Genomic DNA, 23,488 nt, shown 5'->3' on the forward strand with positions numbered 1-23,488 from the left:
GGATCGGTGGATAAATGCTTTTGTGGTAGGTAGATGTGCTTGCGTTCCCTTCATAGGATAGTATCATTTTGCATTCCCACCAACAATATGTGAAAATACTTGTTTCTTCACAGCTCTGCCAACAGAGTATGTTATTAATCTTTTGATTTTTTTTTTGATCAATCTGATAGATGAAAAGTCAGATCTCAGTGTAGTGTTTAGTTTGTATTGTGAGCAATATGAGCATCCTTTTAAATGTTTAAGGGCTTTATATTCTCTGTGAACTGTTGTGTTGTCCATTTTTCTTTTGAGTTGTTTATCTTTTTCTTCTCAATTTTTAAGAGATCTTAAAAAAAAAATAGAATTAGTCCTTCATCTCTGATACAAGTTACAGTGTCTTTCAGACTTTGCTTATGGTGTTTTTTTTGCTATGCAGCAGTTTTCTTTTGTTTTTATGAAGTTGTATTTTCCAGTTTTTTAAGACTTTGGATTTTCGAGCTGTAGTTGGGAAGATCTTCCTCACGCCAGAGTTACAAAGGCAGTCACCCATGTTTTATTCCAGTGCTGGCGAGACTTTATTGTTTGTGTCTGAATCATCCATGCTGCTTCTCTCTTGCGGTTGTGATGTCTTGATTTGTGAGGTTTTGGGCTTCACTTTCGCATAATCTGCCATTTGTCTCTTTCCCCTAGCTTCACTAAAGATGCAGTCCTTATATGGGATGTTCGTTTATGGTATGAGCATTCATTCCTCTTGTCACTCTATGATTTTTAGGAGAAGGGAAGGTTTGGGACTTGATCGTCACCATGCTTCTTTCAGAAGTAGAGCCTTCTAGATTTTAATTTTTACCTATACCAAACATATTAATTTGGCATTTTACATAGGAAAAGGGAAGCTGCAGCCTATTCAGGTAAAGTTTTAAGATATTAAATAGGAACATCACAGTTGTTTTGCAATGATAAAATGTTGTTAAAACGAGCATGTAAGTTGTTCTTATTCCCAGCTTTTAGGAAGGCAAGCCAAGACAAAGCAATACTTAGCATCTCTATGAAATCTCTGGATGCTAGAGGCTTGAGGGAGAGGTGATTTGCCCAGCTTACTACCTTTGACTGAATTTCTTACATTTTTTATGTTGTGTTTAATTGACTGGCTGCTTTGAACATGTTGTCTTTCAGGGGCAGAGTATTTGAGGTAATAAAGATGGAGTTGGAAGGGGTGAAGGATAATTACCACTTGGGGTGAGGACCATAGAACTATGAGAAGCACTCCTTTTGTCTCAGTGCTCAGTTCCACTGGCTCTTCCTTTCTTTAGGGTCTGTTAAAGTGCAGAGGAATGAGGCAGAGATTTTGCCGTTCAAGAGTATTTGCTATTGAATTTCGTTGTAACTAGATCAATAACACATTGTTACTTGGGCCATCATGAAATAGCTTTGTTACAGTGACTACTACCTTATGGGTGTATTTCACAGAAATGGTTTCTAATTGTTTATTGGAAAGCAAAGAGACTGTTATTAGTGAGAAGAGAACTAAAGTTAGATTTGTATCCTCCCAGCACCTAACCCAGACGTGTAACATGTCAGGTGACCAGTAAAATTAACTCATGAGACCCAGTCCAGAATCAGGCAGAGAAATTCCAAAAGGTGCACTGAAATTGTCTCATGGTACTAGTACCACATTAAGTAAAGAGTGAAGATACTTAGAGAATTTTTAAAACATGAGAAGTAGAATTCAAACACAGCTCATGTTTCCTTCAATATTGGGTTGGATGGTTGTAAATATCCTGTCTTTACCATTATGTATTTTTTAAAAATCAGTATGTATATTAGTCTTATGTACCTGCACTATTTCTAACCATAATATCTTACTTAAGATTTAAATTTCTTAATATGTTGCTTAGTTATTAGTGTCACTCATTACTGAAAGATACTAGTTGGAATTTTTTTCCAGCCTGACTCTTTATTTTCTACCAATGAGAAATTGTATTTATTGGATTGACTCTTCCTTATATTCTTTGTGGTTATTGTTAAGAAAGTAATTACTAAAAAAATAAAAAATAAAAAAATAAAAAAAAAAAAAAAGAAAGTAATTACTGGTAGAAACGGAGGTTTTTGTTAATCTGTATACTCTATTGTCTGTTGTCTAATTTTTCTTAGCTATTATTTTACTATTAGTGGTTTTTTGTAACTGCTGGATATTGTAGTTATTAGTTATGTTCTATATAATCATATTTCTGCCTGCCAGAATTGGTTGTTTAGGATTAAAAATTAACTAGATGATAGTGAAGTTGATTGGATCTAGTCCATACAGACCTGGGTTCAAGACAAGGTTCTGCCTCTTCCTAGCTGTGTGACTGGGCAAGTTACTTGACCACTTAAACCCACTTTTCTCATCTGTTAATTGGGTACAATAATACTGTTTACGTAGAGGGCTTAAGAGTAAGTGGAATAGTGCACTTAACCTTGTACCTGGTGCATTAAGTAAGCATTCAAAAAATTGTAGCTATTACGAACATGTCTATTACAGGGCCTAATTGGAGTCTTGTTAAAACATACTAAATTTCATTGACTCTAAGAATCCAATGGTTATAAAACTATGCTATTATGTACTACTAAAAAGAAATTTTAACATTAATTTTAACCCATATGTTAAAATGTTTTAAAATATTGATCTCACAACAGGTAAATAGATAAGTTACATTTTTAAAAAATTGTAGTAAAATACACATAACATAAAATCTACATCTTAGCCATTTTTAAGTGTATCATTAATGACATTCAGTCCAGTCACCCTTGTGCAGCCACTTCTATCCACCTCCAGAACTCTTCCATCATCCCAAACGGAAACCCTGTACCCATTAAACCATCTCTCCCCACTCCCACCAGTCCCTGGTAACCACCCTTCTACTACAGATACGGCATAAAGGTTAGTTACATTTTGATAGAAATTAACATAAGAGATTGGCAAGATCCTGTGACCATGTCCTATTTATTAGCAGATGCTTGGAGAAGCAGGCACGGTGGGGAGGAAGGGACTTGGGAGTGTTGATGTGTTTGAGACTGTCGGAGCATGGGAGGAACTAGGGTGGGGTACAGAAGGCGTTGGTGTATCTTCATGGCTCCATGTTTGACTGTTTAAATTATTTGGTTCATTTGAATAAAATTTCCCGAAGCAGGTAAAAATACAGATTAAATTTTTTTCCCAATTATTTGGACTCAATATTGTTTGTGGAGCAATTCATCTTTTCCCTACTAATTTAAAGGAAGGTTCACTGTAGAATTTCAGAATGTTCCTTCATAAGACACACTGCCAGAGGAGAACAGTTCTCCCATGCAATCTCTTGTGACACTGGAAGTTAAGAGGTAATGGAAAAGCTGAAAAGCAGACACAAAAATTCATTGTCAATAATCTTGGCTCTTTTTTCTGTATAAATAAGGCCTCTCCGTTCTCTCCGTAGGAAGAGCTGGAGTTCTGTTTAACCCTTTTAGTTTGATGCTAAGTTTGGTTCACTCTCATGGCACAGTTGACTCTCCTTTAGTGGTACCAGTTAGGAGGAACATTCGCAGAAGGAAATAAAATCAGTGCCCAGTACACCTGTTTGCATTAAGGCCTTGGAAAACCCGGTAGGGAACAAACCCAGGGATGGAAGAAGCAGAGGCAAGGTGGCAGGCAGGGAGCTATTCTAGGGGGGCTCACCGTGTGTCTCTTCTTAGGGCTGTCTAGGAAATGTTTTGAGCTGCACTTTTGTGCCGCAAGCACTCTTGGTGATCAGCCCAGATTAGGTTTGACTTCTACTTTTAGTGCCACTCACAAAGGCCACATCAAATTCCATAAATCTTTTTTTTTTTTTAATTAGCATATTTTAACATTCTTCAGTTTCATCAACATTTGTAGAAAGGGTGAGGACCAAATAAATACTCTGATGCTGTGGCCTTTCTTATTTTCTGCTTGAGAGACATGTTTGTTTCCCCTCCTTTTTCCTTTTAATCTCCCTGTCTCCCCGACACACCTGCTTCTGAACTCCATCCTCATCTCTCCTGCTGTGACAGTTCACTCGCTTCACGGTACCTAAGGCGCTTTCAACTCTTATTTTCCACCAACTGTCAGTTGCAGAATAAGGTTGCTTTGTTTGGGAGGGAAAGGGTAGAATCCTTTCTGAATGTCTTCTTTCCCTTTGAAGCAGGAGCACTTCAGAGACAATTGAACTGCTTTTAGGTTTTTGTTACCACCCAGCTTTTTCTTCTGATAGATCCTGCCGCGAACACAGTTCTGTTGATAACATCGATTTGTTGCTATGGAAATAGTGGTAATGTCACAGATTCAGCCCAGTGACTTTACTTCAGGTTCACGCAGGAGAAATGGGCAAGGCTTTAGGGGAGAACCTCATTAAAACCAAAAGCCATCAATTATAAGCAGGTGAAAGGTAAATGGAGCCAACCTTTTAGGTAATGAAAACAAAAGTGAACCCCTAGCACTTTCGCTGCATGCAATCAAGTGCCCCAGCATGAATTCCGACCCAGGAGAGTCTTTGACAAAAATCACAAATTTACACTTTCTCAGAATATTTCTTCTGCTTAAGTTTAAATCTCTTAACCCAAATTATTGGCACTAAAATGGTCTTTCCCTTTTGATCATCAGGACACGGACAGCAGCCAGTAGTTCCTCCTCCTGTCTCAGCAGCCAGTCCACCAACCAGCAGGCCCCAGCAACAGAATGGGAGCCCAGGAGTGGGTAAGGCTGCCACCCGAGGACGCGTGCTGATTGTGTGCGGCAGGCTTTTGAGTGATGGTTTGCAATTTAATCTGGGACTACAGGGAGTTTCCAAAATGCCACACATGACAGTTGCTTCTTGCAAAGAATAATTCCAATTTTCATTGTAAAGTGTGTGATTGAAAAAAATGATTAAAGACAGTCTTAAAGATACTTAATATGCTTTTTTAAAAAAAATCAGAATGATACACTATTCTCTGTTAATAATTTATCTGGTAGTTTCTCACTTAACGTCCTCTTGACTATGTGAATTACATAACTTTTAAATTCTCGCCTTTTAGCTCTCTAGGAGCCACTTATTCATTTGGTTTGTCTCTCTCCAGGTTTCCCGTTTGGCGCTCTTGGGAGTATTTATCTTAGCTTGAAGACAGTATCATTTATGTTGGTCATAGGTCTTGCTTCTGTCTCATGGATGAGAAATAGTTTCTTCTTTCTGACTTTCTCTTCGGCAGGTCCTGTGAGACTATAATGGAATCACTTTGTTTACTCTCTGGCCTCTCCTTTAGGAACCTCTTCGTGTGGGATGTCACCAGTGAAAATTATGATTTGTAGAATTTGGTTGGAATTTATTTTTAGAGTTTCTTTTTTCTGTCACAGCTTCATACACACTTCCTCCCCTCCCCTCAACGATTAGTTTCTATTCCTCAGTGCTAAGGTTCCAAAAAAAAAAAAGCAGGGTTAAAACGTCACTAACATTTCTCTGAAACTTTCAGGAGGCATGTCTTTTTCCCCACTAATCTTTGATGTTTTTATCTGCCTTGTAATAGCTATCTTCTAGCCATCTCCCTTTACAAGTGGATCTATTTATATATAGCTCTCAAATTATGTAGTGTTGGAGGGAGATGAGGAAATAGATTATCTAAAATGGTAAGTACCCCAAAAGGATTCACTTTCTTAGGCTGAAGTACAAATAGTATGTTATACTTCTCCCCACTGTCTGACCCCTGACAGATTTATCCTCGTGTCTATCTTTGGCTTATATTGAGATCCATTAAAAAAAAAAAATCAGTTAACATTCCCTAAACACATAACTGGATGCTGAAAGGAAAAGGACTGGAAGTGTATTGAGGGGGAACGGCCAGCATGCAAACTGGATGTGTATGTGTTTTTATGATTGTATAGTGTATACTAAAGCGATATTCTACACATACACATTAAGATAGTCTACAGAGAGTGTGTGCTTCCTAGAGTTACCTTGAGGTAATTGTTACTGCTGTGTGTGTAAGTCGTCTCTTGACTCCCGAGTTAGAAAATTTTAAGATCTGGGACAGTTTTTGTCTATTTTTTATCGAGTGCTACAAATATCCAGAATAGTGTGGTACTTCCTGTGGAAACTCAGTAAATAAATGCTGAATAATGGAAGATACACATTTCTACCCAGATGCCATGTTGAAGAAATATTTTGGTATAGAAGATATGAAATCATTGGACTAAATTGTCGTTTCTGAACTTGGAGGGTGAATCTTCATAGAAACAGCATGCGTGTAAAGGCATTTGTCTGCTTATAAGTGTTATACAAAATGACATATTCTTCCCAAGTGCAAGACAGATGCATAGGCTTGGATGAAAAGGAGGCAAGAAGGGGCCACAATAGCCAGTCCCCCCGCCCTGTTCATCTTGAATGGAAGACTGATTCCTTGCCCTTTGCTCCAAATTAAACCCAATCCCATAAACTTCATTCTAGATGATCCGTTCCTGTAAGACCAGTTGAGAGCTGGGAGTTTTCTGGGGGTGTTTTGAGGAGATTTGTTTGTAATAGGTACTCTTCACCTCAGATGGTTCACCCACTGTGTCCCTTAATTCCCAGCCTTTCCTTCTTGCTCTTTCTTTTATGCAACCAATGGCTTGTCTTCACTTCTCAGTCAAGGTTATTTTCTTTCTCCAACCCATTATCTTGCCTACTGATACAAGGGAAAAGTTTAAAGATTCAAGTCTGAAATAGCAGAGTCTGGATTCATTACCCTAATTATCTCAACCTCAGGATGTAAGTCAGCAGATAACAGTCCTGAACATCTGTACACCCAGCCTTCATTTTAGACCTCACTGTAGTCTCCTGTTTCAGTCTCTGTTTGATTTCCACATCTCTTGATTATTTAAAAGGAAAAACTTGGCTTCTCACTTTGTATGATGTCACTCGTAAATTAAGAATTCTTAGAAAACTTACCATAAAATTTAAATAAAATAATGATTGTCCTTCTTTGTATTTGATTTTGAAGCTTCCACTGCATCTAAGGCTTTTGGTGCCTCAAAGACATTTGGAAAAGTTGGCAGTACCAGCCAAATGAACAGTTCTGGGGGAACACAGGCCAAAGTGGTACCCATCGCCAGCCTTACCCCGTACCAGTCCAAGTGAGTTATTTCATAGAATAAATTTAGAAGGGACTTAGAAAAGAGTATAAGAGGTTATTATGGACTCTTGAGTTACTCATATGTGAACTTCAGGGTTACCACACATAAAATAGGTTTCCTCTCTTTTTTTTTTTCCAGAAGGGGAGGAAATTACAAATTGTGGCAACCTTTAACTATTTCGTAATAAAATAATGGCAGAAAGAGCAATCAGCCATAGCCTATGGAATTTCATTCATTTTAAAAGAATTTGAAAATTAAAAGATTTAATGTTTTAAGAGGGGCTTCCCAGGTGGCTCAGCTGTAAAGCATCTGACTACCAATGCAGGAGATACGGACGTGGGTTCAGTCCCTGGGTCGGGAAGATCCCTGGAGAAGGAAATGGCAACCCACTCCAGTATTCTTGCCTGGGAAATCTCATGGACAGAGGAGCCTGGCGAGCTACAGTCCATGGGGTTGCAAAGAGTCAGATACGATTTAGTGGCTAAACAGCAACAGCAGAGTTTTAAAAACTAGTTGATAGTCTTATGAGTAAAAATAATCCTTGTTCTAATTCAGAAGGCATTTCATTTTCTCATCAAATAAATAGATGACTTTCAGTCCAAAAATTATTACTACAATTTGGTTGGCTTAAAAGAATCTGTGTGTTTGTGTCAACTGTATTCATATAAACTGAACAGATACTTCTTTTATATGATTTCTTTCCATTAAAAATTTTAGCAGTTGAAAATTAGTGAGTGCTCTTTTCAGAATTCTTTCAGATATTATTTACTTATTTATTCTTCAGTTCTTGGCAATGTAAAGAAGGTCTGTTCCCCTGTGAAATGACGAGTAGGGTAACTAATGTGTCCAGTAGCTACACATGGGATGGGCATCAGGACTGGATGTCAGACCTTGCGCCTCCCCCACCTTTCTGATGGCTTCTGTCTAAAATCATAGTGCCTGAGAGTGTTTTCTTATGGTGGCTTAACCAACACCATGTTCCATACCCTTGTGTTTACATTCCATGTGCGCTGGAAGTGAGACAGAAGTTTGACATCAGTTATATCAGTTCCTATAATTGCAAATAGCGGCAAAATATAATTGCTGGTATTACTGCATTTTCTAGCTTAGAACCTTTCATTAAGGGGATAGTGTTGCCTTGGTGATGCCTTTTGGAGAAGAGAAAGCGTTTATAAATTTACTTATTTGACAGGAGAATGAGTCAGTGTTAAATAACCTTGTGTGTTTTACTATTTGCTTATTCTATAAACTGTCAAACCTGGATGTCATCCTGGGGTTTTAATTAGCTGGATTAAAATACAGCTTCCCCTGGAAAATAGAATATGCATAAGGTAAGAAAGACTCTAAGAAGATAATAGGGAGGGAACATTTCAGATCTTTCCCAAGTAAGACTCCCGACACTAAGATTATCCATTTTTGGTTTTTAGGTGGACTATTTGTGCTCGTGTCACCAACAAAAGTCAGATCCGTACCTGGAGCAACTCCCGAGGGGAAGGGAAGCTTTTCTCCATAGAACTGGTTGATGAGAGTGTGAGTATCTGTCGGGTGGGGAAAGAGGAGTCCTCAGCTCTGGGAAACAGAGGGCTCACCTCTGTGCAGGCCCATGAGGTGAAGGATAACAGTAGGCCAAGAAGAAACATGCTTCTTGTTGCTGTTTTTCCTCTCTTGTAATCTTCTGATGCTGTCTGAGGGCAAAGGGTTAAGTCGTAAGTAAAATCCTTGGTCTCAGATGGAAGCATTTATAGCAGTTGACATTGGTTTTCTAAATGTGAGTAGCCTCACGGGCAGGGGAAATCAGAGACGTTGTCTGACTTGCCAGGAGGCTTAGTCAAAGCCCCAAGAGGTGACGTCTCCTTGGGAGCCGCTCGGAGCCCTGGGCCACAACAGAGGGCACGTGGCGGCCTTGACAAGTGATAAGCGGTTGGTTTTGCGTGAGTTGCATTCTGGCAGCGCAGACTTCCTGTGCCTCATGTAAGCGAAACCAAACCATGATGGAGAGATGAACAATCCAAGTAGTGGCATCTCGACAAGCATCTTGTCATGCTATATCTCTGTCCATTCATTTTACTTATAATCCCTAGTGTATACTTCAGGCATTCTTTTCAAATGGCTGTATATTTCCTATTTGTTCAGACCTCTAAGAGGCAGAAAAAAATAGTTGGTTTGTTTTTTTATTTGTTTCTGTTTTTTTTGAAGATGGGATAACACCACCAATGTATTGACTGTGTCAGAATCCAACTTTTTTAAACCAAGTTATTGGTCTCATCTGTCAGGTGGCTAAAAATTCAGCTGTTAATTTAAGTTTCTTCTCCATCTGTAGCATTTTGACTGACAGGAAAATACAAGTGAAAATCCAATCACAAGCAACCTGAAAGTATGATTTATTTTAACATTTTTGGCAGTGACTCTCAAGTATGAAGTAATTCCTTGATCGGTGCAAACGCGGGGGAAGCTGGTGAATCACGGTGGCCCAGCACATTTCCCTGGGGGCTTCAGTAATGTCACTCATGTTCAAAATACATTTTTTAAAGGTTTCTAACTTGAGGTTTAATGAAGCCCAATAATGGGGATCAGCTAGTTAAACCTGGATTGTTTCGCTGGAGTTAATAACTTGAATGTGTGACTGTGAACTATGTGTCTTCTCTGTTGACTGTGCTACTGTTTCAAAGATGTCATCTTGACACCAAAGTGTCCCGTTTTTCACTGGCAAAACTGGAGCTCCATAGTTCTAAGCTGCTCTCTCTCACACGCTTCTGCAGGGTGAAATCAGAGCGACTGCTTTCAATGAGCAAGCGGACAAGTTTTTCCCCCTTATTGACGTGAACAAGGTATGACAGCGTGGCATCTAGACCAGAAACGGCCAAGTGATGGGGTGGGGACGTGGGGACTGCTGTCCTTTGGAGAGCAGTGTGATGGTGAAGGCTTTTTATACCTGATTTGATGGCACATCCCACGTTCCATGGCTTGGCTTCTTTTGCAGGTCTATTACTTCTCTAAAGGCACCCTGAAGATCGCCAACAAACAATTCACAGCCGTCAAAAATGACTATGAGATGACCTTCAACAGTGAAACTTCTGTCATGCCCTGTGAAGACGGTCATCACTTACCCACAGTTCAGTTTGATTTCACAGGGATTGGCGACCTGGAGAGCAAATCTAAAGACTCGCTTGTAGGTAAGTCTGTGCGTGAGAACCAAGAGTGGCCATCTTTAGTCTCGTTTGCATCACACATGGGGGAGGCATGAGACGAGTGCTTGCTGTTTCACTTTTGGTTGCGCTGTCACGAGAGCCTCGACCATCTTTTTAATTTTGTTTATTTTTGGCTGTGCTGGATCTTAATTGCTGTGCAGGCTTTTCTCTCGTTGCAGAACGTGAGGACTACTCTCTAGTTGCCGTGTGTGGGCTTCTCATTGCCTGGCAGTGGCTTCTCTTGCTGCAGAGCGCGGGCTCTAGGGCATGCGGGCTTCAGTAGTCGGTGGCTCACGGGCTCTGGAGCACAGACTCTGTAGTTGTGGCGCATGGGCTCAGTTGCTCTGCAACATGTAGGATCTTCCCAGACCAGGGATCAAACCCCTGTCTCCTGCATTGGCAGGCGAATTCTTTACCCCTGAGCCACCAGGGAAACCCTTGACCATTTCTTACTAAAACACTGTGCTTGTGTCTTAGATATAATCGGGATCTGCAAGAACTACGAAGATGTCACAAAAATCATAGTGAAGTCTAACAACAGAGAAGTCTCGAAGAGAAATATCTATCTGATGGATATGTCAGGGAAAGTGGTGAACGCTACCCTGTGGGGAGATGATGTAAGTGCTCGCGTTGAGTGGCGGGAGTGTGTGGGGGACACAAAGAGCTTCCTGGGTGGTGGTCTTGCCTCGGGAGCTGTGGGGCGTTGGCCATGTCGGCTGGGTAGACCCTTCTTCATGAAGGTTTGGGCTCTCTGGGGAATATTTGAAAGCTTTTATGATTTACTTCTGTGAGATTTGCTCTGATTTAGGTTTTACATAGTGAAATTTGCTCTTTCCTCTAACTCTTGGTTAGTTTTGATGCATCTCTGAGCAGATTCTTGTGTGTGAGGTTATCTTGTATTGAGCCCATGTAGCATTTATTGCATTCACTCTACTATTGGCTGTTTTCTTTGTTTTTTATAAAAAAAACTTTGTGTTCTTCCTGCTGTTGACACTTGTTTGTTTGTTGTTTGTGTTGTTATGCAGGCTGATAAATTTGATGGTTCTAGACAACCCGTGATGGCCATCAAAGGAGCCAGAGTTTCTGATTTTGGTGGACGGAGCCTCTCTGTACTGTCTTCAAGCACCATCATTGTGAACCCTGACATCCCAGAGGCCTATAAGCTTCGTGGATGGTAGGTTTTTATGGGGCTCAACACAGGGGCTGTTTGAACCTTTGGAGAAGAACTGGTTCTTTTGGTTCCTACAATCAGCATGTGATCTGTCTGCCAAGCAGAGGGCTCTGTTACTAAATGGAGCAGTTCTTGTATTTCTTGGAGGCATTATGCCTTCTGAGAGGATGGTTCTAAAGCCCTTAAACTGACAAACCTGTAATCCCATGACAAACCTGGAGAGTCACAGGGAGCAATTAGGACAGGAGCGCTGCCCGCCAACCTTGATCCTGCGAAGCAGGTAAAGACGGGCTGTAGCAGCTTTGTGCTGGAGCTCCGTGAGTGGAGGTGTCTTTCATTTCACGGCTCAAAGCTGTAGGTCTCTGCGGGGTGGGGGGGTAGGCGTTCTTGTTCTGTCTAGACGCCGGTGCCGATCGCATCTTCTAGTGTGTATTCACACTCTGATCGAGTGCGGTGGGCACAATGGGCTTTTGTGGGCAGTATGTTGCTATTCACAAAGCACTCAGGGAATGAGGAGAACCTACTAAAATCTCCTCACTGTGTCTAGCTATTTAGGGTGTTAAAACTCTGCCTCAATAGAGCACTTCAAACTGAAACCTGGTATGCAAGCATTGATGTGGTCAGGGAAAAAAAAGCTCTGGAACTTGCTTAAGCTTATAATTTGTGTAGCTGCAGGTCACAGGGTGGGGGTAGGTGGGTGTTGATTTCCAACCATGTCTTAGGGTTTGAGTGACTAGAGAATTGGCTCGTATTACATATTCCCCACTTTTGTTTGAGCTTAATGTGAACCAGTAGCACTACTATTTGAATAGCTTCATGACACATCTAAGGCTTCCCTGGTGGCTTAGTCGGTAAAGAATCTGCCTGCAATGCAGGAGACCTGGGTTTGATCCCTGGGTCGGGAAGATCCCCTGGAGAAAGAAATGGCTACCCACTCCAGTATTCTTGCCTGGAGAATCCCATGGGCAGAGGAGGAGCCTGGTGGGCTACAGTCCATGGGGTCGCAAAGAGGTGGACATGACTGAGTGACTGACACATGTGTCACATCTACTGGCATGACCATGTCGCTTAAGCCAGCCTTGTGCATGTGATCTATGTGGATCCATGTTTAGCTTTTCTGCTAGCTGGCTTTGCATAGCGCAGGGTCCATTCATTAACAAGCTGACCGGAAGGAACCACGGCTTTGGTTTGTCCTTACTGCTTGATTTCCCATCAGGCTCTGGCGAACGACTGCAGGTTAATTGCCCACATTAAGGTCTTCATAGTTTACTTGTCGATCACTGTGATCCCAGTCAACATGAAAAAACATGTCTGTCCCTTGAATAAGGCAGCTTGGCGTCGGTCAGAAAGAAGCCCGGTGTGTCCGCCCGCCCCCGCCGGCAAGGTCTGGAGGTGTCTGGATCTCGGCTGCAGCAGTGTGGAGTTTCTGCTCTAAGAAGGGCTGCCTCTGTCCCTGCTCTGTTGACTCCTGATGAGCTGTCTTTGTTGGCAAATATCTCTTCGGAGTTTTTGAAACTGTAAACTTGTGTTGCTAGTCGAGGTGAAACAGATTTACGGACCTTGCTGTGCCTCTGTGACGAATTTAGCCGCTTACCTGACTGAACAAAAAGGCAATTGTCTGCAGCTTAGGGCAGCATCCATTCTGTCCCATGCTCTCATTTTATGGAGCATTTTCTGTATGTGGTTACTTTTAGTTATCCTCCTTTTGGGTGACATTGGTGTGTTTTTAATCTCAGATTGCCTCTTTCCTGACACAAGTGTGTTTCTGACACTCCTCTTGCGTGTCCTTTCCTTCATATTAGCTGATAATGTGATCAACCTTATAATAATTCAACATAATTTAATTTCAACTTCCATTTTGGCATAAGTAAAATCTCACTAAGAAGGTCAGTCTACAAGGAAACAGGTAAATACCTTCTAATAAATTACTTTGAATTATATAATCTTTTGAAATTATACCAGTCTTAAAAGATCTGGGAACATTTTTTGCTACCCCATTAAAATATGTCAACTGTCCGTTTCTAGCCTGGTACTTTTCAACGATGAGAAAAATGCAGCTGCTGAGCAAGAATGAGCATCAGTAGCCCAAAGAACTACACCAGGGCTCTCCATTGTTGCTTGTTTTGTTGTTGACTTTCCAGGTTACTGTTTTTTTAGGCACTTGGGCCATCTGGCCTGTGTTGATAGCAAGGCTAATTTAAGAAAAGGTTCTGTGGTAGTTTGGCACTGTCTTTCATGACCACTGGGAGGCGTCAGAGCAATTGAGATTTAAAAGAGGTCACTCCATTTCTTCAGTAGACTTGAGATATAATGAGGAAGATGCTACCCTCAGCCCCACTTGGCCATGACCTGTGAAAAGTTGGGTGGGGAGCAAGTAGTCTGTACCTGACATATAGAAACAAGTATCACATTCAATATACATATAAAGTGCCTGTTATTCTTTGTTTTTCAGGTTTGACTCAGAAGGACAAGCCTTAGATGGCATTTCCATCTCTGATCTAAAGAGTGGAGGAGCAGGTGGGAGCAACACCAACTGGAAAACTTTATATGAGGTCAAGTCGGAGAACCTGGGCCAAGGCGACAAGGTATTTGCATTCCTAACTTTCTCCACAAAAGCATGTAGAATGTGCAAGAGGATGAGTTTTCAGATCCCGTTTCTGATAACCAGCTGTTAGACCTTAATCCAGAGCTATGATTCTTACCTGGGTGATGGTTGAGGATGCCAGCCAGAGTGAGGGAGCCATGCTTTCTAATAGGAGTATGTTATATCCCTCAGGTCAGTTGAGGCAAAAAGATGCTCAGAGCTCTGACTTAGAGAGTTGTATAGTTCTTAGAGGGATCTTAACGAAGTAGTAGTAATCAAGTTGTGTATTAACATGAACCGCGTTCAGGTCCATATTCCTTTTCTGTGATTATTCCTGCAAACTGAAATGCCTGCAGACCAGAAAGGCAGCTTTTGAGATTACAGCTCACACTGAGCATTAGTGAGTTACAGTGTCAGACATGGAGTGATTCACGTGTACCCTCACTGGCTATAGAGGACTAACCTCTTGGGGGCTGAGCACCCCTGGAATTCTCTGACAAGAATTGACTGGTATTTGACTGGAGTTGCAACTTCCCTTTCAATGTTTGTGTTTAATGACCCCCTCCCCCCCATTTTGCTCTGCATCTGTATTCTGTCAGCAGTTCAAGATTTAAATCATTTATTTCTCCTTTATGCTCCCACAACCAGTAATTCCTGCTTTATTATTTTCATATTGTACAATATGGTTTTTATTCCTTACTGTCTCATTCCACAATACTTTCTTATCCATCATTGTCAATGACTGCAACTCATAATGCTGTTACACAATGTCCTGAGACTTAAACATTGGACAGATCTCTGTCATCCTGGGTTTTCTTGTCAACCAGTTTCTTTCTTAGACATAAGGGTAGACAGTAGGTAACAAGGAATCAGGCCTAGAGAGTACCTATTCACACCCAAACTTTCAAGTCCCACTTTGAATTGGGCCTTTACCGGGAAATACAGAAAAACCCTTCAGGCATTCTCCTGGAAGACTCCCCTTCAGTAGAACAGGAGTCCCCAGCTCCTGGGCTACAGACCAGTACTGATCCACAGCTTGTTAGGAACCGGACCACACAGCCGGAAATGGGTTGCTTCCTGTTGCTCACATTGCTGCCTGAATCATCCTGTCTGTGGAAAAAATAGTCTTCCACCAAAATGGTCCCTGGTGCCGAAAAGGTTGGGGACCGCTGCTCTAAGAGCCTTTTAGAGTGAGAATTCATCTGGCCCTGAGTTCAGAGTACACCCAGAGGGAACTGCCCCCCCCCCCCCCAAATTATTCATCCTGTATCCTTTCCATGACAGTTAAAAGGCAAAGCAAATAGCAGCAACAGAAAGCCTGCGCTTGTGACTTAGTCCTTGCCACATTTACTTAGCAGTGACGCGTCCACTTGGAAGGCGCTTGTTCAGTCTTTTTGCATTCTACTGAACTTGATGACTTAGACCAGGGGTCCCACGGGCCGTATCTAGCCTGCCGCCTATTGTAAATACAAATGCATTGAAACCAGCCACCCGCTCTCACCTCTAGACTGTCTGTGGATGGTCTTGCACCCCAGCAGCAGGGCGAGTGTGACCCAATGGCTTGTAAAGCCTGAGATAGATACTGTCTGGCTTTTTACAGAAAATGCTGTTGACCAAAGACAAAGTTGAATCTAGATGCTTGAAATCACTGGTATTGTTTTTAACACGGGAGGAGCGGTTGAAGATAACTATGTCTGAGCTCACTGTGTTGCTCTGTATTTCCTGGTTCTGTGACCTTCAGAGGGGCAGAGGAACAGGAGCAACGAGATCAAGATCTCTTGAAGTCTTTTCCTTTCATATAGTCTGTTTCAGTTTTAATTAATTAGTTTAGTCTAATTTAGAATTAAGGACTTGCCTGGTGGCTCAGACAGTAAAGAATCCACCTGCAATGCAAGAGGCCTGGGTTTGATCCCTGAGTTGGGAAGATCTGGAAGAGAGCATGACAACCCACTCCAGTATTCTTGCCTGGAGAATCCCCATGGACAAAGGAGCCTGGTGGGCTAGTCCATGGGGTCACAGAGTCAGACACGACTGAGCGACTAAGCACAGCACAGTTTAAAATTAACTTCTTTATTATTAAGGAGTAATATGCTTTAGAACTTCTAGATTTTGTAGTCAGCACAAGTAACTTCTGAAACTATAGAATGAATTATCCCTTGTAATCACATTGTGAGAATACGCAAATACTTAGCCCTCATATGTCAGGGCAAGTCCAGTCCTGAACTTTGGTCTGTGCTCTTTGCCTCACATCACTCTTTTCTCCTGAAGCCTGACTATTTTAGCTCTGTGGCAACCGTGGTGTATCTTCGCAAAGAAAACTGTATGTACCAGGCCTGCCCAACTCAGGATTGCAACAAGAAAGTGATTGACCAGCAGAACGGATTGTACCGCTGCGAGAAGTGTGACAGTGAATTCCCCAATTTCAAGTACCGCATGATTCTGGCAGTGAGTAGAATGGGTGAACAAGGACCGCTCTGGTGTTTCTTGAGTTCCTGCGAAGCTCCCGGCACTGTGGAGACTAGCTTGTCTCTTAATTCAGGCTTTCAGATTGCCTGGGGTGCTCAGCAGTGACTAAGAGCCGTCGTATGGAGTGCCTCCTGGTGACTGAAGGGTGTACGATTTAAAATGCAGAACACATTGGAGGCTCATTCAAAACCTTTAGTCCAAAGGCCATTGCAGCTGGAGGGCCACTGAGTCCAGTGTGCCCGGATCCTGCATCTGAAGGCGATTTTTGTTGGGCTGTATCTCCCCTGAGAACTGAAATCACACGTCCACACCACATCACGTTCCTGCTGTGATCCACACTTAACATTTTGAACTTCTCTCTTGGATAACTTTTTACATTCTTTGGAAAGAACATAGCTATTTAGTGGAATCGGCTTTTTTCCCTAGAAACTCTTTTAACGAGTGGAAAAAGTCAATCTCTCAGTCTCCTTAGTGTGTCTTCCTTTTGTTATTTCTTTGGTGTAATGATGTGAAGTTGTGTTTTTTAGGTCAATATTGCAGATTTTCAAGAGAATCAGTGGGTCACGTGTTTCCAGGAGTCTGCAGAGGCCATCCTTGGACAAAGCACTGCTTATCTCGGGGAGTTAAAGGAGAAGGTCGGCCATGTCCTCTGTTATTACTGTAGTAGTTCCCATGCTGTAACACTTAACTCTTTTTGCTCTGATGATTTTTGGTCTATTGCTGGTGGGTGTTGTATAGCGTCTCTCACTGCTGACTGTGAGAGCTCATCTGATTCTAATTGTGTCCACCTTGGATGTGTTTACAATGAGGTGATGAAGTAATGTGTATAAAATTCTTTAAAAACAGCACTTTCTAAGTAGAAAGCACTTTCTCCTCCTGTTTCTAAGAGTTGGTGTGCCTGCAGTCACTTGAGATCTGGAAGTATCTTCTGAAGTAAGCTGAAGTCCAGATACTTCTTTTTTTTGAGTCTGTAATAATAAACTTTAAGTCCATTACGGTTTCCCCATTATTTCCCCATCGCCATAATGGGATGGTGAATAGTTCCCTGTGCTTCACAGTAGGACCCTGTTACCCACCCATTGTGTATGTGATGGTTTATATCTACCAACCCCAAGTTCCCAGTCCATTCCTCTCCACTCACTCCCCCACCCCGCCTTGATAACCATAAGTTTGTTCTCTGTGTCTTGAGTCTGTTTCTGCTTCCTAGATAGGTTCATTTGTGCCATATTTTCCACATGTAATAGATTCCACATGTAAGTAATGTTCTGTGGTGTTTGTCTTTTTCTGACTTTGCTTAGTATGATAATCTCTAGTTGTGTCTGTGTTGCTGCAAATGGTATTACTTCATTCTTTTTTATGGCTGTGTAGCGTTCCATTGTGTATCCGTACCACCTCTTTATTCGATGTGCCTTTTTAAAGTGATAAACACTTTTCTGAAAAGTTGAGTCAAATCCTGGTTTAAATTCACGTATAAGGTATGGGCTTATTTTATGTTGTCAGATGCGTTCTTACAAAGTAACTTTCTTTCTAAGGTCACTTGCTCCATTTCATTTCTTTAAAAGAGTATGTTCACATAGTAGTTTTGTTTAATTCAAGGACTAGATACTAATTATCCTAAAGTTAAGAAAGATGTTTGCTCAGATAAAACATATAAAGACCAATAAAAGCTATAGTTTCTGGGCCACACAAATTAGTATCTGTCTATAGATTTTTCTCCCCTATTGTCCTTCAAATCAGTTAGGATACTTGTAAAAGCCAGTAGCAAAAAAGGATTTGTCATTTGTTTTGGTGTGTGTTTTTTTTTTTCTTTCCTGTCTTCTATTCTGTTCATTTAGCTCTGCCCTTTTGTCTCTTTGAAATTGTCCATGAGCTCTCTGAAAATAATCCCAACAAGCCCTTTTACAGAAATAACTGGAATTGACTTTAAAGTATGATGGTATCTTTTATCTGTTTTGCCTGGTCCTCTATTTTCATATCAGCTTTTAAGGCTTGAGGCAGCCTTTCAGGATTTTTTATGGGCTTATTACATTTGACTGGTTTTACTGCCAGTGAATGAGGACATATAGAAACTCTCCCCTCAGGAATCATAATATTCTTGGAGTATGCGCTCCATGCTTTCACTAATCTTGAAAGAATGATGGCAGCTGGTACAATTTTCTGAAGGTTTAACACATTGTTTTATTTACATACCCAAAAGCCTGAGGACTGTGTGTGTATAGTAACCTTTATACAAAGAATTCTATATATAGCAAAGCTATTTTCATGTTCTAAGTGGCTTGCAAATAATACTTGACTGATATGAACTATTAATTTTATTAAAAGTTCTTGTACATTTATTTTATGCATATTTGTGTAAAATGCTTTCTCTAATCCCTCTGTTTACCAGACTTTTTTATTTTCTTAATTCAGAAGCTTAATCAAATAGTATCTGAGAGGCCAGTAAAAAAGAGAGAGAGAACTGTGGGTTTTAAACTTCTTCCCTAACCTTTGCCTGCTTCTCCTGCCTTCTTCACTTTACCACATCTGTAAATCCAGAGGCTGAAATAATATATATATGACAACTTGAACTTTTTTCCTGAGTCCTCACCCATTCTTAATTTGTTCTGAAGATTCTGAGCCTCAGCTCTATTCCATCACAGATTTTGAAAGTTTAGAAATGTGTTTCCTAAGAGTGTTTCAGTTTTTTTCTATTGTGATAAAATATACATAAAATTTATCATTGTGAGTGAGTGAAAGTCGCTCAGTCATGTCCAACTCTTTTGCGACCCCATGGACTGTACCAGTGAACCAGTGAAGTTGCTCAGTCAGGTCTGACTCTGTGCAACCCCATGGACTATAGCCTACAGTCTTCTTCGTTCATGGGATTTTCTAGGCAAGAGTACTGGGGTGGATTGCCATTTCCTTCTCCAGGGGATCTTCCTGACCCAGGGATTGAACCCAGGTCTCCCGCATTACAGGCAGACACTTTACTGTCTGAGCCACCAGGGAAGCCGCGTGGCCTGTACAGTCCATGGAATTCTCCAGGCCAGAATATGGACTGGGTAGCCTTTCCTTTGTCCAGGGAATGTTCCCAACCTGGGGATCGAACCCAGGTCTCCTGCATTGCAGGCGGCTTCTTTACCAGCTGAGCCACCAGGGAAGCCCAAGTATGCAGGTTCAGCGGCATTAAAATACCTTCACGTTGTGCAGCTGCCACCGCCATCCAGCTGTAGGACTTCTTCATCCTCCTCGGCTGAAACTCTGTACCCATCAAGCACTAACTCTCTGTTGCCCCTGGCAGCCATCATTCCATTTTCTGTCTGTATGAAATTGAGTACTCTAGGTAGAATATTTTAATTTTTAATAAAATTCTATCTAAAGAGTTTTATGCGATGATATGTCACCTATATATTAGTCATTCCTAAGAAATTTCAAGCCACTGGGAGGTGATCATTTTCTCAGAGATTTTCCTCCAAGTCTTTTCAGAAACCATACAGATATTTTCAGGTGATCTGGTAGTTTCCATTCCTACAGTTTTACATTTTGTTTCTGCAGAACGAGCAAGCATTTGAGGAAGTTTTCCAGAATGCCAACTTTCGATCTTTTACGTTCAGGATCAGGGTCAAACTGGAGACCTACAATGTAAGTAACGTCACCTGTGGTGCGTGAGGGTAGCAGCATAGAACAGCTGTTGGTCACCCACAACCCCATTACAGCGTTAGCTGTCAGTTCCTTGGTTACTGTGTTCCAGACCCAACACTTAACACCCTGCGTTTACTACTCACTGAGTCACAACAACATTGGGGTACTGTTATCAGCTCTGTTTTCTAATGAGCAAACAGACCAAGGCTCTTGTCCAGTATTAACATCCAAGGAAAACATGCTGTGTGGCCTTTTCAGTTAAACCTGGGGGATTTTGGTTTGTGTCCTGACAAAATGGACCCACATCTTCCACATGGTTCGGGTTCTAAAATCAGTATATGAGAGAAAGACCACATGTGGTTAAAATTACCTTGAAAATTCCTTTAATTGCTCATAACATCATACAATTGTAAAATCATGAAAAAACAGCCTTTATTGAGTACTTACTATCTGCCAGATACTGTTCCACACCCTTTGCATGCATACCTTGTCTCCATTCATGCTGGCAGTAACCTTGTGTGGAGGAGGTATTGTTACCCCCCGTTTTGCCAGTGAAAAGCTGTAGGCATATGGAGAATTGAGTAACTTGCCTAAATTCATATGCTAGCAAGTATCAGAGCTGATAATTGCACACAGGCAGTTCAGCCTCAGAGCTCTGCGCTCAGCCAGGCTTAGAAATCTGACTGGGTTCTGTAGGTACAGAGCTGGATTGTGCAGGCCCTGAGCTGGCCTCACCCCAGCCTGCCTCTGAAGGCACTGTCCAACCTAGTGAACGGGCGACGGGAGAATTCAGAAAACTTTGCTGTTTCAGGGTTTACTCATTCTGTTTTCTTGTCAGGCCTTAACCCTAATGCCTGCTAACAGCTGTGTTTTGGTTTTATGAGCATTAAATGTGCCTCTCAAAGTCAGCAGTACGGTATCAGGGTGGGGTGGGGGGTGGTCGAGAGGGAGGGATGGAAGGGTGGCTCGGTCCCCGTGTGACATGGACAGGGGAGGTGAAGGGCAGTGAGGTCGCCTCTCGCGGGGCTGAGACAGGCCAAGGCAGGCTTCAGCCTCTGCCGCGAGCACATCTCCTCTTCCCTGGCCTGCTCATGGAGCCCGCGGTGTGTCTTCAGCAAGTCACTGTCTCCTCTGGGCTCCCGTTTCTCTCTCTGTAAAGAGAACAGATTGAACTTGAAGAGCCCTCTACGGTCCATCACACTTGGAGTCTAGGTTTCTGAGTGTTTGGAACCATGAGGAACGGGTACAAGGGCCTGCGTGGAAGGGAGGCCTTTGTTCCACCAGAAGCCCTGCCCTGAGCGCTCGTCATCACAGCTTCTTTACTGGCTTGACGGGACTCTGAACCCAGCATGTCTTTGTGCTTTCTCCTGTTGGGATCATTGAAACCAGGAACATGGCCACAGGCGTTTCTTCGTTCACAAATAGTGCTTCTCTTTTCAAAGGATGAGTCTCGAATTAAGGCCACGGTGGTGGACGTGAAGCCTGTGGACTACAGAGAATACGGCAGAAGGCTGGTCATGAACATCAGGAGGAACGCGGCGATGTGAGAGGAGCCTGCCGATGGGGCAGGAGCTTGTGGATAGAGGGCTAAAGCGAATCCCCCACCCACCACCCCCGACCTCCACCTGCACCCCCATCCCCGCCCTGACCCACAGCAGTGCAGAGCGCCCCTCTGCCACGAACCAAGCCATTGCCTCTCGTCACACCTGGGAATCCACTGGCAGCAAAGGGAAACACGCTCACGGGGCTGTGGTGTAAACTGTGTCAGACCTCGGGGTCAGCGGCGCGGACCGTAGTACCATTCACTCCCTGTCTAGGCTTTTGTCAGTTTTACTAAGATCTCATTATCTTCAACCAGGAATTATGTCACGAGTAATTGACCCTCAATCTGTAGACAGTGAAATAAATTATGTAAGTTGGGTTCCCGCTTCTCCAGTGGTGACACCTTCTCAGCTTGGATCCCTTCCCAAGGGGGAGCGCCAAGAAGTGGTTTTGTGGAGGAACTTGAGTGTTTTAGGAAGCCTGTCTTCCTCAATTTCAAAGGCTCCTTTTCTAGAGGGGCCACACAGTTGTTAATGCCTGGAATGGCAATAGGGTAGAATTATTAATCAAAGTCATATCTTTTATATCTGAAGAATATCCTTCCTTCAGGGTTTAATAGACTGAGTCAGATGGGTCTGATATTAATCAAAATGGTCTCTTCTGAGGAAGGCTGATAAGCATTGACTTGCTGTCCCCTAGAGACATCCCAGCAACTACAAAGCATTGCTTTCGTCTCCCCTTCAATTAATGTTGCATTTCTGTTGGTACGCCTTTTCTACCTGTACATATTTCTTGCATTGGTATGTTTTCTTTTCTTGATTAAAGCTGTATTAAATAGAAGGGATTCTGAAGGGAGAAGCCCTTTGTTGCCATTGCCTTGTTTAATAAACAGTTTATTCTCTGCTTATGTATCCCACTTTCTTTGAATGCAAAGGGTTCTTGTAACTGGAAAGCAATTAATTAGCCTTCATAATAAATGTTCACTTGGGGGAGATGTTAATTCATTACAAACTCGAAGATTAATCCAAAGCATAGAGATCATTCTTCGTAATGTCTGCAACCTTGAAATACATCTTTAAAAGAATGAAAACACCAAAAACAAAAAGCCATTGTGCCCCGGAATGCTGATGATCCGGCACTTTGGGATTTTATTGATGTTTACACAGCGGTCTTAACACCAACTAGGCTTTGAAATGTGAACAGACAGTGAGCTGGTAAGAAAACAGTAATTATGCTACTGGGCTTTTCAGTCGGCAAGAACATGCTTGCTCTGTGTGTTCCTAATCATATTAATTATCTATCCGGTCGCTGCAGCCCCTCGTTTGGCGTTTGCAGCACACCTCACTCCAAGCATCCAGGCAGCATTGCAGTCTTCCTGTCGTGCTGGGCTCTGGTTTTTAATCTGGCGAGCGCGGCTCATGGAGGCCCTTGCTAGACCTGGGGAGTGAGCCCGTCCTACCTGTCATCCTTAGCCTTCCTCTTCCGGGAGGAACCAGCTGGCGTCAGGCAGGATGACTTCCACGGCTCAGAACCTAGGATGGCCTTCTCCCAGGCCCTCTTAATTGTCTGGACATGGTCTAGTCTCAGAAGATGGCCACTGGGCCACACTTGACTCTCCGGCCAAGGCCTCAGCGATTTTTTACGGAAGCTCCTTTTTGTCTGACCTTGCTCGTAAAGCGCTGACTGGAAAATTACAGTCTTCAGTACTATGGTGGATTGACAAATTGTGGGTTGGAAGTGGCAATCTAGCTTTCAGCCTGGTAACCAGTCTTTTATATCTACCGCTCCCAGCATCCCCTCCTCTCCCCATCACGGCTCCCACC

The 23,488-nt window shown here is 42.3% G+C and overlaps 1 protein-coding gene across 1 annotated transcript in view; it reads left to right on the forward strand.

Annotated features, from left to right (window-relative positions):
- RPA1 (replication protein A1) overlaps positions 1 to 22,568 on the forward strand; it is a 44,330-nt gene extending 21,762 nt beyond the window's left edge. The window contains exons 6-17 of the mRNA XM_043903360.1: positions 4,613 to 4,705; positions 6,961 to 7,093; positions 8,521 to 8,623; positions 9,853 to 9,921; positions 10,074 to 10,266; positions 10,759 to 10,898; positions 11,307 to 11,455; positions 13,905 to 14,037; positions 16,305 to 16,481; positions 17,030 to 17,137; positions 20,037 to 20,123; positions 21,566 to 22,568. Coding sequence (XP_043759295.1) covers positions 4,613 to 4,705; positions 6,961 to 7,093; positions 8,521 to 8,623; positions 9,853 to 9,921; positions 10,074 to 10,266; positions 10,759 to 10,898; positions 11,307 to 11,455; positions 13,905 to 14,037; positions 16,305 to 16,481; positions 17,030 to 17,137; positions 20,037 to 20,123; positions 21,566 to 21,670 — 1,490 coding nt within the window. The 3' untranslated portion in view covers positions 21,671 to 22,568. The remainder of the gene's footprint in view (positions 1 to 4,612; positions 4,706 to 6,960; positions 7,094 to 8,520; positions 8,624 to 9,852; positions 9,922 to 10,073; positions 10,267 to 10,758; positions 10,899 to 11,306; positions 11,456 to 13,904; positions 14,038 to 16,304; positions 16,482 to 17,029; positions 17,138 to 20,036; positions 20,124 to 21,565) is intronic.
- The last annotated feature ends 920 nt before the right edge of the window (positions 22,569 to 23,488 follow it).

Source organism: Cervus elaphus, chromosome 5 (genome assembly GCF_910594005.1).
Source record: "Cervus elaphus chromosome 5, mCerEla1.1, whole genome shotgun sequence".
Classification (NCBI taxonomy): Eukaryota; Metazoa; Chordata; class Mammalia; order Artiodactyla; family Cervidae; genus Cervus; species Cervus elaphus.